Here is a 15,841-nt window from a genome sequence, read left to right as displayed (position 1 = left end):
AATATGAAGAAATTACAATTTCATACACAAAACAATATAATTAACCAAGCATAATAATTAATGAATATAATATATAATGAAAATATTTATTAATATAATTAAATATTATAATAAAATAATACTTGAAATATTATATAATAAAATGAAAGATAAAATATAATACAAAAATAAATATTAATAATATATAAATTAAAATAATATATAAGATAACATAAATAATATTACTTTAATATTAGAAAGTGAAAATATCCTTTTAAGTGTTTCTAGAAACTTTTAAAATATAACTGAAAAAAGAATTCTTTTTTTCATTGGTTCCATAAGGTTCCAAAAAACTAAGTGTCCCATATTATTGATTCTGGAACATTCTCCATCGATTACTATAAATAGAAGACAATGCATTTGTAAAAACCAGTTATTGCTTTGTACAGCAAATGAAAGGGATGCAGACTTGTCGTCCTTCTTGCTAAAATCAATCAACTCCGTCTACGAATGAGAAATGAAATAAACCTTGGTCGTAAATAAGCATACTGAATGTTAAATCAAATAAAACCACGCTTCAAACAAACCACAACAGACGTAAATATAATTGGTAAATATAATTTTTTCCTGAATTTTTATATTGACCAAAGTAAAGGTGAATATCAATAATTTTTAACTTATGGTAATTGCTAGAACTAAGACCTTTAGTTATATCCCGTAGATCGTTTTGTTTACTGTAAAATAGTTTTCATTCTTTTTACTTTTGTTTTCAATAAATTTTTTTTTTTTTTTAACTCCATTCTGTTTTTATTTTGTTCACTCTTTTTTTATTTTTATTAATAATATATATGTTGCAGTGAATACCTCTAGGCACACAAAAACGTAACATCGCCGGTACTTGTACAGTTTAATCACAACATTAAAAAATGAAAATATCAAAAAAATCTTGAACTGAGATCTCAAAAAATAAATTTCACTTAATTTAATCGAGTAGTTTATTTTTTTTACAGCTAAAAAACACGTTCTTATGACAGCGCGTTGGATTTTTTTTTTTTTTAATTTGTTTGGATTTTAGAAACACCACAGGGAGATAACTCTGTTTAAAGCGCCGACACTCCCTCCCCATCTTTAATACTAGCTTTTCTTCCTAAAAATCGAACCTTTTGCTTGGTATCATAACAAATTGTTTTTTCGCTATTTTTTTATTTAAACTACTTGATGAAATTAAGTGAAATTTTTTTTCGGAGAGCTTCATTCCATAACGGATATGTACAGTTTAAATTTTTGGGATATTTTCATTTTTTAATGTCTTAAGTACCACATCCCCTAACGTGATCCATCCTGGAGTTAGTCAACTATCAAATTTCACTTATATTTTAATCATAATGAGATATATGAAAAGTTTAATTATTATTTTTTTATTCTTTATATATTTTAGCAACAAACAAAGTACTGCCATCTTACCTGACGATGTGTGGGAATTTGCTGTGAAGAATCGTGTGAATACAGTGAATCTTGGGAAGAACTGCTACACGACATTACCATCGGGGTAAAAAAATCTTTTACATGATTTATACAAAGATGATCTCTCTTTCTTTCTCTCACGTATATAACGATGCTCTAAGCTAGCTTAAGTTTGTACACATATTATCACTTTTTATACTACGTTAAAAAGAATGAAATCATCCTATTTTCAAAGACTGATCCATGATTAATATGATGTCGCTAAGGTAAAAAGTTTCAACTTTAACCATTTTAAAATTAATTTTAAAACTTTTATTCACCTCAAACAAAGCACACTGCTACTGACCTGCAAAGAGCTTCTGTCAATTAGGGAGTTTTGTTCACATTACATTTAACATTTTGATGCTTATTCATTCTTAGAGTGAAATACAAAAATCAAAATATTGAATTTCAAGTAAAACCAACGGTATCTACTTGTCATGTCACAGTAATTAACATATCCTAAAATTATGAAAAATGGTAAGGTAGAAAATTAATAATCAATGAAAATAATTTTCAAAGAAAGCTAACAAAAATTAAGCTTTGCTAAAAAAAATAAACAGTTTGAATCGTAACAAAGGAGGTAATTATTTTCTGAAAACTGAAAATTTTAAGTCAGTTTAGCAAAACTCAGTTAATGTGTCTTAATTTTCTATCTTATCGTTTTTCATAATTTTGGGATATGTTCATTACTATGACATGACAAAGTTGATTTTACTTGAAATTCAATATTTTGATTTTCAAATTTTGCTCTAATAATAAAGAAACACCAGAATTTTTTGTTTAAATTTTCTTTTTTATAAACTTTACAGTTTTTTATATTTAAATTTCGCTCAGAAAATATATAAATTTCAAAACAAAATATTATTGTTTGAAAAAAGAGTACAATATTTATATTAATTTCCTTAATCCATGGATTTTCGATGTAGGCGCATCTCCTCAGAGGAAAAGTTAGTAGCAAAATATTAATTCTGGTTTGATATAATTTTGCTATTCATCAGAAAATATATTTTAAAGATTAAATCCCTTTAAGGGACATAGGAAAGAAAATAAGGGTTGAAACAAAAAAAGGATGTGAGATTTTGGTATCCAAATAGAATATTCTTATTTTCTAATAATCCCATCATTCAAGGATAAGTGTAGAGTCCCTTTCCATGCACAACATGATTCTACAGTTATACTGATATTATGCAACTGTTGATAAAGCGGCTGCTGTTAGTACTACATAAGAGTTAGGGCTACTGTACTACCAGTCATAAATAGCAACCAGATAAGCTGTCAAACTTGTATCCTAAACCTGTCAGATGCAAACTAGCCAGACGAGTCATATGAAACTGAGTGACAAAAAATGTACCCAAATTGCACAGATAGAAATAAAGTTGAATGTGTAAAAAATCCTTTGCACTTGTTTAGTAGACAAAAGAGTGCCAAGTCGAGGAGGAGTCTTCGAACAGGTTCATTGTGATATGTCTTGCAAGTACCAGTTGTCTCTTTCACTACCACTGACATACGAGGCAAGGATCTATATAGTGATTTGTTTGTGGGATAACTGTCCTAGAAGATGTTATAAGCATTTCATTGTATTCTGGTATATGTACCATTGAGCCGCTTTCTATGTGCCACGTTCAGCATTTCCTATTCTTGGCTGTACAAAAAAATTGTTTTTATGTGGACCTGAGTCTCTCGTTTTGATTTACTTCCAGGTGTGAAACATTCTTGACCAAATAAAGTGAAGTCTGTAAGTGTGCAATTCATATTGCATTTAGTGTCAGACTAGCAGGGGGTACCCGGCGATGCCCGGGTGTCTTGAGGTAAATCAAAACTCCGGGGGGGGGGGTGTTAAATAATAATAAAAAAATGTTTTGGTTGGTGAGTATGAGAATCGAACCCGTACCCTTGAGTTGGAAATTAATGTGTGAAAAAAAAAAAAAAAACGTGCGATGTTACCATTGGGCAAGCACGACATACAGCGTATATAAAAAAAGGCGTGCGTAATAAAAGTTTACTTTGCTGCTTCCATTTGACCTAATTAAAAAGGTCAAATAGAAGTCACGCAGCGTCTGAGTTTGTTTATCGAAATTTGACTGTCTGATATACAAGATTGATCAAAGCTGATTGCTTCTGGACGTTTTTCCCGGCGCAATGCCGCGAACACGTCGTTTGAGTTTAGTTTCAGTTTATTTATACTAAAAAGCCCAATCAACACACGAGAAGCCAAAATAGCAATAATTTTGTAAAAATCGACGTAAATAAATCTATACGCTACGCGCTTTCCTAATTCCTAGATATTATTATATAGGACCTATGTACACAGTTTTAAGCGATAGTAACGACCCCGGGAGCGTGTGCTCGAAAAGCCTTTTGAAGACATACACGAAATGGTCACACACATTTTGCTTTTTATATATATAGATTATCTGCCCAGGTATTTGAAGTCCTCAATGCATTTGATTGCAGAGCCATCTACTAGAAACAACTTTGTGTCTGTAAATGTATTAAGATGTTTATATTTTGTTTTCAGTACATTCAGAAAAAAAAAAAATTTTACATCTCGACAAGCCTTCTCCATTTGCTCAGGGAGATCTTAGACAGAATTAATTTAATATCCAAGCAACGCAATGTTATCACTGGAATCCAGATTGGCTAGAACCTCAGCAGGGGGTTTACTGCAATGGTAATGTTTGAGTGTAAGACCATCATTACTGTTTCAGTTTACTTCAGTTGAAGTTCTCAGAAATCAAGCCCAACCCTAACCCCCTTTCCTGGGAGCTAACACTTGATCTCTATATGAGATACATGGATAGTTTTATATTCCATTCAAGGTCCCCTTTACCTCTCAAACATTGAATTAGTAAAGAAATTGGAAAAATAATTTTCCTCTAATTGACCATTTAAATATGTTATAGTATATATTTCTTGTGGTCTGTTTGTCTTATTGGATTCCAGGACAAGAATTCATCTAGTCTGGTGGAGTATCTAGTTTCATGCTGTTACTTAAAGCAACATCACTCAGAAGGTGCACCATTGCCCATAAAAGTCAGTGTGGGTTTATCAATAGCCATATCGAGGACATCATTTTTGGGCCGCAAATACTATGTGGTTTTGACTACTTAGTCAGTTTACTTGTAGGGATGGTGTCTAATAGGGATTCAAGTTCTCAAAAGTCAAGGGGTCCCCTTTCTGAGGCTAACATTTAATCTCTATATGAGATACATAGATATTCGAATATTCCATTAAAGTACTCCTTTACATTTTAAACATTAGGTTAGTGAAAACGTTGAGAATATTATTTCCCTCTTCCCAATTGACCATTTACATATGCTATAGTATATCTTTCTTTTGGTCTTACCGGACTCCAGGACAAGAATTCATCTAGTCTGGTAGAGTAGCCATCTCCGTGCTGTTCCATCCATAGCCCTTGAGCCCCTGGGGTGGGGCATAGGCCATCTACAACTTTTGTAGATGCTTTTGTAGTGAGGAGTTCTTTTTACAGGGTGAGGGTGCTGGCCCCACGCCCAACTTTCCCAGAGGGTACATACAGTGCCTAGCCTTCCCAAATGGTCACCCATCTGGTATTGGCCGGGCTCAACGTTGCTTAACTTTGGTGATCTGGTGAGAACCGGTGTGTCAATGTGATTGTGCCGTACTATCTTCGTGCTGTTACTTCAGGTAATATGTTACTTGGAGAAGGTGCACCATTTTTCGTAAAAACCAAGGAGATCTTATTTGAATGGTGAATGCAATTTTGAATATTTAGTTGTAGGTAAAAGTATCTCCGTGTTTGTCATGGCAAACCTTTGTATCGAGAGATCTTAGTCACTCAAGTTACTACAGATTGATGTGCAAAGTATACAATTATGAAGAGAAATGGTACAAGAACATGAGTGCCAATCTTAAATGCATCTGCCTTTTGAGTATGATAATTGCCACAGAACTGTCCCTGTAGACAGACTATGGATACCCACGTAGGGGTGTCTGCGCGTGAAATTTTTGTGGCAGGAGGTGCGCAATCTCCAATTACACTTCTCCTAAGTCGAAATTGTTAAAAAGCGAGTGAAGTGTATGTACAGGATGACTGGAAACAAATGCCGAGATGAGCGGAGAGCAAATACAACGCCTAGAATTCCCAAATGGTCACTCATCTGGTACTAACCAGGCTAAACATTGCTTAACTTTGGTGATCTGCTGAGAACCGGTGTGTCAACATGATTGCTGTATATGTACATGTCCCTGTACATCAGATAGATGTGGATTTACTTCATATATGTGCGGCAGAAATATCTCCCTCATTTTGATATGTGATCTTCCCAGTTACGGTCGTGCAATTTCTGACCAATCATTAATTTGTATGGATGGAACTGCATATCGGTGTGTAGAATTCTTCTGACTGTTTAATCGGACAACCGCAATGCCAAAGCATATTTGCGAGCTGAACATGTAAGAGATTGAGTAAAAGAAAGTTTCACGGATCAAATACTGTCTGGCGTTCGAGTGCTTCGAAGCCTTCCAGGTGACTTTCTTATAAGTGCTGAACCTGTAGCTCTGAAATTTGCTACATATAGCTGTATGGGTCTTCTATCTGGAACAGCATCATGCCGTCCTAACTTGTAATGAACTCGGAAAGCTCTGTGTTGCAGTTACTAATTCCTCATTATTCAAAAACATTTCTACAGTAAAAGCTCCAGTCCAAACCATATTGCTTGATATAAAGGTACCTGAAAAAAAAATGCCAAGTTATTAGCTAAACGAAAACATCGTTGGCACTTGCATAAGTTCATTAGCAACATTTTTTTTTTTTTTTTTTTTTTATTCAATTTTCACCCCAAACAAGGCACAGTGCCACTTTGAAGCAGGGGGCTACTATTAGGGAATTAATTAGCGGGGTCATTATGAAGGGAGAAGAGTAGAAAGATGTTTGTTAACATTACACTTGAACTTCTGCATATCATTGCAGTTGGGAAAGCAGAATCCCGGAAGGGAGTTCCAAAGACCCGCAGTTCTGGGGAAGAAACTATTGGAGTAAAAGGCTTTCTTGCACCTAGGGATCTCTACTGTAAAGGGATGAGACTTAGTAGCTTGTCGGGTTTAGTTACGTCGGGGAGGTACAAGTGTTTGCAGTTCGTCAGAGCATTCACCATTAAAGTATTTGTAGAACAGGCAGAGGGATACAACATCTCATCGGTGGGACAGAGGTTGAAGCCTAGATGACAGTTCAGGACCTATCAGGTTGGCGACTCTTTTTTGAACCCTGTCCAGGAGCGAGAGACAAGCAGCAGATGCACCAGCCCAGATGTGACAACAGTACTCCATACATGGGCGAATGGTTGCCTTATAGAGGTATAGGATACTGGCAGGCATGAGTATTTTTCTAGCACGGTAGAGGGAGCCAACCTTCCTTGCAGCAGCCTTGGCAATGCTCTCAATGTAATGTGGGAGATATTTCAACCGCACCCTGTATATATACGAGATATATGAAAGAGAGATATGAGAAAATATGTTGTGCATCTATATTTTTATAAACCTACCTTTTCAATATAAAAGCTAACATTTAACAACAGAACTAAATTAACGATATTAAGCTAAATTCCTGTGACCAAGATTTTATTTTCATTTTTTCCAAATACAAAATTTTAGTACATTTTGATGGACCGTTTTGCCAATAGACGAACAACCAAAATTAATATTTCAATTCAGATCTTTCGTCGACCATATGCTTTTCAGAAATCCAAATTTGCACCCAGAAAAATATTATAAAGCTGTATACAAAAACTGTACATTGAATAAATTTTCTCTCAAAGAAAAACATTTAGGTGGCCATTAAAAAAAAAAAAAAAAAAAAAAAAAAAAAATTATAATTATGTATGTGTGCGAATGAAAATTATATATATATGTGTGTGTGTGTGTGTGTGTGTGTGTGTGTGTGTGTGTGTGAATTAAAAATCTTATGAAAAATTTTTTCAAATTCTGACAAGGAGTTCAAATAAAAAAGAAAAACCTTATTCCATGGAGTTTCGAAGAATGCAATTCCTCAAAGGGAAGAGGTTTGCAAAATATACAATAAATTTTGCAGGTTACTGCATTTAAGGAAACAAACAATATGAAGTGTGTGTGCATATATACTTCTAATTTAAAATATTTTTTCATTTTTAAACAAAAAAGATATAAATTAAGTAACCCTTTTAACATTTGATCCCCGCCATTTTGTAAGTTGAAAATCTCAAAGTAATTTTCCACGTCATAAGAGTTCTGGTACATTCTTCTGTTTATTCTTAATTTTCTGTTCTTTTTTTTTCAGAATGTTAAAGCTAGTCGAGACACTCACAGAAATACACATGGGATTCAACAAATTAAGTTCAATTCCTCCTGAAATCTGCAAATACACAAACCTTCTGTACTTGGATATACGGTAAATTGAATTAATACAACAGAGGACTTTAATTCTTGTGATTTAAGAGTAATTTTGGTGCTTGCATTTCCAAATAAATTAACAGCAAAACTCTTTGATATATTTATGTATCAAGTAAAAGAAGGTATATGCACCAAAAATCAGGGAAAAAAATTATCAAGTAGAATTTGAATTAACTGGTGCTATCAGATCAGGTTGTCTGAAGATATTGGCTTCCTGAGATGAAATGCACCTAATATTTATGCTTTTTGTTTTTCTACTTCCTTTTGTATAACTTAATGTTTCTGCAAAACCAAAAACAAGAACCCACCTTTTCCCCCTTTTCCTTCTTCCCATTTCCCCTTTCTCTTTTTATCTCCCTGACTTCCTGACTGGTTTCCTAATTTAAAATGTACCAAACATTTATACTGTAACCCTTTTCCTCTTCCATTGCAAAGGTCCTGTATATGACCTTAAACTATATCCGATGGTGAGGCTCCAGCTTGCGGGTTTTGGGCAGTGTGGAGCCACCCTTTAATTGCCATTGCTCCGAGGTCCACTCTGACCCGGAGTGGTAGTACCTGTTAGGGTCCCAACTATGGGTTAAATAGAAACTGACTTGAAAAAAAAAACAAAAAACAAATATATTCTATTAAAAAACTTTTCTTCAAAATAACTGGATTCGGAATTAAATAACCTGAAAAGGGTTGATATGCCGTAAAACAAAAACAACCAACCAACTAATTGCAAAACTCATTTATGTTTTGCAGGGCAGGGAACAAAAACGATAAAATCCACTATAAAACAACCAAACCAAACACTACAAACTAGCGATTGAAGATGCAAAGAGCTTTAAGAATAAAAACCTTCTACAAAATAACTGGATGCAACATGAATACTATTTCCAAAATAATTGGATTCGACATTAAATAACCCCCAAAAGGGTTGATATGCCATAAAACAAAACAACCAAACTAAACCAATTTGAATTAAAAATAAAAATCAGTTTTATTGTAATTTTGCTAATCTGCCATTGAGAGAGGGGAAAAACCTGTAAAACAAAGGGAGATAAGTCAGTTTGTCATTTAATCAAGAAATAATGAATGGCAGATTGGCAAAATATGAAACAGATTTTTATTTATTTTATTAATTTTTGGTTAGAATACCTACTTTTGCATGATACATAAGTATATCAGATTTTACTTAGAATACAATTTTTGGACAGGTGGGGCTGATCAACTTTGGATGGTATCTCACCTAGGAGATGGCAACTCTGATTCAAAACCTCCACTGTTTTGTGAGATTAGCACATCAGGGGAAAGGCTAAAGGAGTAAACCCCAACAGAAAATTTGAAGACTTAGTCCTTATGGTGGCCTGACTTTATATTGTCATCACCAACAACTCCTGCAGCATAGTTAGAGCCAAGCTGTATTGACTGTCTTTCCCTTGGATCCTCTGGCGTTGCAGAGAGTTGGGGACTGCTGCACGGCCAACGGCTATCCTCCCATATTACTCTGCCCAGTCTATGTAGCTGTGCTGCTTGACCATCGTCTCTTGAGACGGACGTTTAGCGACAACAGTTTTCGTTTGTGACCCATACTGTATTAGCACCATAATTTTTTATTAAAACCTTTTATAGGCATTAGAATATTTACTTTTTGTTTGTCCTCGTTACCATTATCTTTTTTGGGTACTTGTACAGTTTAATCAAGACATTAAAAAATTAAAATATCGAAAAAAGGTTATATTACACGTATCCGTTATGGAATGAAGTTCTCCAAAAAAAAAAAATTTCACTTAATTTCATCAAGTAGTTTTTTTTTTTTTTTTTTTTTAACAGCGAAAAAACAATTTGTTATGATACCGAGCAAAAGGTTTGATTTTTAGGAAGAAAAGCTAGTATTAAAGATGGGGAAGGAGTGTCGGCGCTTTAACTGAAGGTATCTCCCCGTGAGGTGTTAAATAAATTTCATAATGGCGGACTTCAATGCGCTCTCATAAGAATGTTTTTCCGCTGTAAAAAAAAAAAAAAACTACTCAATCAAATTTTTTTTTTTTTTTTTTTTTTGCGATCTTCAGTCCAAAACGGATATGTACAATATAAACTTTTTTTTATATTTTCATTTTTGAATGTCTTGATTAAACTGTACAAGTACCTTCTATTTTTTTTTTTTTTTTTTTTTTTTTAATCAATGGGTCACTATTTATCAAGGCCAAAAGACATTCAAGTTATTAGATGAAATAATTTAAATATCAAGAACCTTATGAGAATATTAGAAATAATTAATCCAGCATTTTGTCCGTGTGATCTGATCTCTACTCATTTACAACTACTTTTATAAACCTATCAGAGAAAAGATTCAATGATTGCAAAGACATATTGCCAAGTATATTCCATAGTTAGAAAGTCTGAAGCATGGGATCCGGCACAAAGCAAACTTGAGAAAATATTATAAAAACCAATTTAGAGATCATTCTGCAACATTTATATGCAAACTTGGTTTGTTTTAAGTGAGTCTTTGTGAATGTGGAATTCAGTGCAAATTTTTTTTCGTTATTTTAATCATGTAATGAGACAAACTAAAAACCTCATTTTTATGTTTTTTTTTTTTTTTTTTTTTTTTTTCCCTTCCAGGAATAATCTTTTGAAAGATCTACCTGCTGAATTGTCTGAAATTGTGAACTTAAGAGAAATAAATCTTTCTGACAATCGGTGAGTTGTAAGAATCGGAGTCTTTCTTTTTTTAAACTTACTATTCTAAGATAACTAGAATGTCTGTCCTGAGAATGGTAAAATTAAGGTTCTTGTCCAGAATTCCTCCCATATTGGTGTTAATTCTCAGGGCTCTACATTGCAAGTGAAACAGCCGCATTTGCGAGTGATTTTTCAAAATGATGACAAGAAATAATAAAACGCTTCTCTTTTGGTGATTGCATTTCTTTCACTGGCAATCTTCCAAAGGTCACTACTGAGTGAAAAATATCTTTTCAACTTTGTTGGTTTTATTAAAAAAAAAAAAAAGTTATTTAAACAATAAAAGTTTAATAGAACAATAGACTTTTTTTTTTCTTTTTTTTTTTTTTTAACGAAGGCTGTTTAAAAAACACCTGAATAATTTAGAAGGTTCATACCTTCAAGTAGCAACATAAAATTTGTTGTATATTTAGAATTACACTTATAAAAAAAAAAAATACAGAAAAATCTTTATGGTGTACATACTCGTCATGAAACAAAGATGTCATATTCCAAAAATCATATTGGTTTGGCTAGTAAATGAAAATATTTAGTTGTGAAAGGTCAACTAAAGATAGAGCCCTGCTTTTGTACTTTTGCAAATGTTTTTCCAGAATTTTTTAGATAAGAAATTAAATTTGGAGAAGACTTATTAATTGATATCTAATAACTATTGTCAAAATTTCACAAACCTCAGAGGCATCTAAATGTTCAAGTCGGGCTTTTACCCCCCCCCCCCAGTCCCTGCATAAAACTAGATACAGCGTATATTTGAGCTCCTTAGGCTTAGTAACTGTGTTTTAGAATTCATGATTGGTTTAGGTATGAATACTATACGTTTTAAATATATAAACGTTTCTAACTTTATATCGATAGGGATTGGGCAAACTTGACTTTTAACAGTTACTGTTTCCCTCCTCAACTTAATGTTAGTGTGAATAAAAGGCATGTTTTTTGGGTTTTTTTGTCAAACGCATGAAGATGTTTATATGTGGAAATCAAAAAAAAAAAAAAAAAAAACGATTCTTGTCCAGAATTCTCTCAATATTATAACAAAAAATTAAAAATCTGTATGATGTACGTGGCTGTGACAAAACGAAATTATCATATTCCAAAAATCAAGTAGTTCTATTTTCATAAAGAAAATCACAGGAATTTGTAAGCGTTACAACATAAATCTAGTATGAATTATTGAATTATTTCTCTTTGTTTCTTGATATTTTTCCAAAATGTCAGACACTCATAAAATTTTATTTTCTTATTTTATTAATGCACGTTTCAACCAATCAGTATGTTTGTTAAACATAAGCAATGTTTTGTTTGTTTTTTTTTCTTGAAGATTTCCTGTGATTCCGTCTGTTGTTTATGAATTAAAAAGGTTGGAAATTCTCTTTGTGAATGGCAATAAGATTGAGGAAGTTGATGTTGAACGATTGCAACAGATGCCTGAGCTGGCCACCCTCAACTTGCAGAACAACAACATAAGCCACATACCCCCAGAATTGGCCCTCATACCCAAGTTGACGTGAGTACCTACCATGTTGTCACTGAGTGATTGCATACCATATTGGGGGGGGGGGGTTATAATAACCATTTACAAGAGATAACAGGTCTCTCTATTTTATTCTATAATAAAAAAAACGGGCAATTATATTAAGCAAATAAACCAAACTGAAATGGTCAATCCTCGGCCAGTAATTCACATAAATTAAAGATTGGTTCTTTTAGTACACAAAATTAACATTTGGTACTTAATCCGGCACTCTTGGATAATTCGTCATTTGTCTGAGGGTGATGACTCCGTTTTACTATGAGATATTGTTATCAATTTGTTTTTGTAATGTTAAAACTTTGTTTTAACAGTACAGTAGGTGAATAATACAATAAAGCAGTTGAAAAACAATTTTTTTCTTACAACTAATCAGAAATGACTTTTCCAGGGCATTCATCATCTAGCCCAAATATCAATTTCTTTTGTTATTAATGTTTTTGTAATGTTTTGCGTTAGTTAGCATCCAAAATTCTCTAATGAAAAAATGGATAGATTTCTTAGTAAAATGGAGTCATCTCCTCAGACAGATGACGAATCCTCCAAACGCACCCTTAATCCATGCGCAATGCTTCTGACAAAGAATTGGTATCTAATAACTATTGAATTGGAAGAATTGCTGTTTTCTATTCATCACATACTTATTGTTGGTTGATTTTAAACCTTGACATTATTCATTTATTTTTATTTTTTAAAGATCCTTATATTAAGTGGTTTTATACCTTATCTGGAGTGATTTCCATAAACAAAAATTGATTGAAGTAGAAAAATGTGATTTTCATCTGTATAATCCTAACCTAATAAATTTTGGTTGATCGGATTATAAATTTCAACTTTCAATGAAAAAACATTTCAAAAAATGTTATTTTATTTCTACTTCTTGCAACTTGAAGGCAATTCTTTCCAAACTTTTTTGTACACAATTTTTGGCGTGTTTATATATATATATATATATATCTATATAAAGGCAAAATGTGTGTGTGTTTGTATGTCTCCCCCAAATTTTTCTCAGTGACATCAGACCGGGTCCAGACCGTACGATTTGAAAGAGCAATGTCCTGGTCGAATAATATGTGAGAATTAGAAAAAAAATGGTCAATTATTTCCTATAGAAATAGACATTTGCAATGAGGGAGGGTAGCAAGAAAACATTCCTTCATAACAATTTAGACAAGCACGCATGCGCGAAGGACGTTCTTTCTTGAATTCATTTGAATAGAAAAACAAAACGATGTTACTTTGTTGGCTTCATCATGGAGCAGTGGTTATCGAGGCTGCGTTGTAAGCTTCAGGTTTCACGTTTGTGTCCACGTAATGGACTTTTTTTGCTTTTTCCGATTTAAAAAAAAAAAAAAAAGTTTTAACAATTAAACAGGATTACTTATGTAATTTTTTTTTTTCTCTTCATTTTATCGCTTTTATTTTTCTATCGGGTAGCCGTGCTCTTTTTTTATGCCCGGCCTTACTACACCACCTCTCCACTTTTTATCTACAGACTTGAAATTTGGTGTATTGGGTGATCAAATATGTGGAAAACTTTCATCTGGAAAAAAGGAGCTGCTATGGGGTCAAAATTTATAAATTGGTACATGGAGGAGGGAGTCAGTGGATTTTTATTCATTTGCCAAATGTTTCATGAATACGCATACATGAATTGTTCACGTGACAGATTCCTTACGTTAAGAATTAGTAGGTCTGAAAACATTTCAAAGATCGTGTCAAGCTGGCCTAATGGTTATCATACTTGACTCCCTATCTTTTAAGTTTTTTTGTTGTTTTATGTTTTTTTTTAATTTTTTTTTTTTTTACTTTCAAGGAGTAAACTGTTCAGAAAAACAATACTCGCATCCATGTTTCTGTTTCTGTATGAATTAAAATATAATATTTATGTGTATTTTACGATCGGGCAACGCCAGGCGGCCTGCTAGTGTATATATATATATATATATATATATATATATATATATAAGGACAGATGAAAATCTCAGTCCAAATAAAAAAAATCTCTTCAATATACTTATGTGTCAGGCTAAAATAAATGGTACTTGTACAGTTTAATGAAGACCTTAAAAAATGAAAATAATGAAAAAAGGTTATATTGTACACATCCATTATGGAACAAAGTTCTCTGGGAAAATTTTTTACTTAATTTCATCAAGTTTTTATTGTTTTTTTACAGCAAAAAAAAAACAATTTATGATACCGAGCAAAAAGTTTGATTTTTAGGAAGAAAAGCTAGTATTAAAAATAGGGAGGGAGTGCTAACGCTTTAAATTGAGTTATCTCCCCATGGCATGTTCAAAAAATTCCAAGATGGTTCTCATAAAAACGTGTTTTTCCAACTGTAAAAAAAACAAAACTACTCAATCAAATTAAATGAAATATTTTTTTTTTTTTTTTTTTTTTTTTTTCAGACATATTCAATCCAAAACGGATATTTTCATTTTTTGAATGTCTTGATTAAACTGTACAAGTGCCAAATAAATTATGTAAAACTATAAATCAGAAGTTTAGGCAATGTCTCTAAATTGTTGTATGACTTTAATGAGAGAGAAAATAAAATTCTTTGTAGCCACTAAAATTTTTTTTTTTTTTTAATGATATGACATGAGGAATTTTTTTTAAGTTAAAATCTATTGAGAAATACAGATTTTGTATTGAGAAATACACTTTAAATAGACACACATGAGGTAATTACGTTTCTGAATTTTTTAGATGAGGATTGGTTATTCGTATTTCGTTTCATCGGACTACTGTTCTCATCTTGAGTGTCATTTTTATAACGTTTCAGTTGATGTAACCTCTGACCTTCTTCAGCTGTATCTTGTCGAATTTAGGAAATTGGACAGAATTTTGGATGGAATTCTTTATTTACTTCATAGATGTAGCATGCTCTCGCTTCATCAGTCATGACTTAAGTAATTTGCAATATTCATAAATACAATTCCAAATTACTTAGAATCTCTATCTGGTTATGGCTGATGGAACGAGAGCATGCTACCCACGTGAAGTAAATAAAGGATTCCTTTTGAAATTCTATCCAAATTACAGAGTTAGACAGAAACATTCTCAAGTTCAACAAGATACACCTAAAGAAAGTTGGAGGTTATATTGGTCGAAATGTTGTGAAAATAACACGAGATGAGAAATAATATGTCCATTAGGAAATGAATAACATGTTTTCAGGCTTACAGCTTATTGATGTAAAAAACGAAATGTCATGATCTGGTTAAATGGATCTAAAAACGAAACGAGCACTTTCTTTAATCTAGAAAACAGTAACTCTTTTCGGTTTTAGATAACGATGTTTCATTTTTTACATCAAGAAGCCATAAGTTCGAAAACGTGTTATTCATTACCTAATGTATAGATATTTAAAGTGTGTATTTCTCAATACAAAATGTGTATTTCACATTAAATTTTAACCCAAAAAGATTCCTCATGTAATAATACAGGGCGAGTCATGGGAAACGGATGTTTTTTTAAGGAAAACAAAACTGCGAAAATTTCAACACAAATATTTATAATGTACATAAAAACATTTACTAAACTATGCCATTATTGCATATTTAGAAGCGAAAAATTGTCTGACATCCGTTTCCTGTGACTCACCTTGTATTATAAAAAAAAAAATTTTCTTTTCTCTCACAATAGTCACTCCACGATTTAGTGATTTTTACCGAAGTGTAA

At 32.5% G+C, this 15,841-nt stretch overlaps 1 protein-coding gene across 2 annotated transcripts in view; it reads left to right on the top strand.

Annotated features, from left to right (window-relative positions):
* LOC145287796 (leucine-rich repeat-containing protein 40-like) overlaps positions 1–15,841 on the top strand; it is an 89,660-nt gene that overhangs the window by 49,549 nt on the left and 24,270 nt on the right. For both annotated transcript variants that reach the window (XM_080135638.1, XM_080135637.1), the window contains exons 10-13: positions 1,418–1,528; positions 7,778–7,888; positions 10,504–10,581; positions 11,942–12,127. In XM_080135638.1, coding sequence (XP_079991764.1) covers positions 1,418–1,528; positions 7,778–7,888; positions 10,504–10,581; positions 11,942–12,127 — 486 coding nt within the window. The remainder of the gene's footprint in view (positions 1–1,417; positions 1,529–7,777; positions 7,889–10,503; positions 10,582–11,941; positions 12,128–15,841) is intronic.

The sequence above is a fragment of the Euprymna scolopes genome, chromosome 11 (assembly GCF_053919585.1).
Source record: "Euprymna scolopes isolate OS-2025 chromosome 11, ASM5391958v1, whole genome shotgun sequence".
Classification (NCBI taxonomy): domain Eukaryota; kingdom Metazoa; phylum Mollusca; class Cephalopoda; order Sepiida; family Sepiolidae; genus Euprymna; species Euprymna scolopes.
This window is presented reverse-complemented; position numbering and strand designations above follow the sequence as displayed.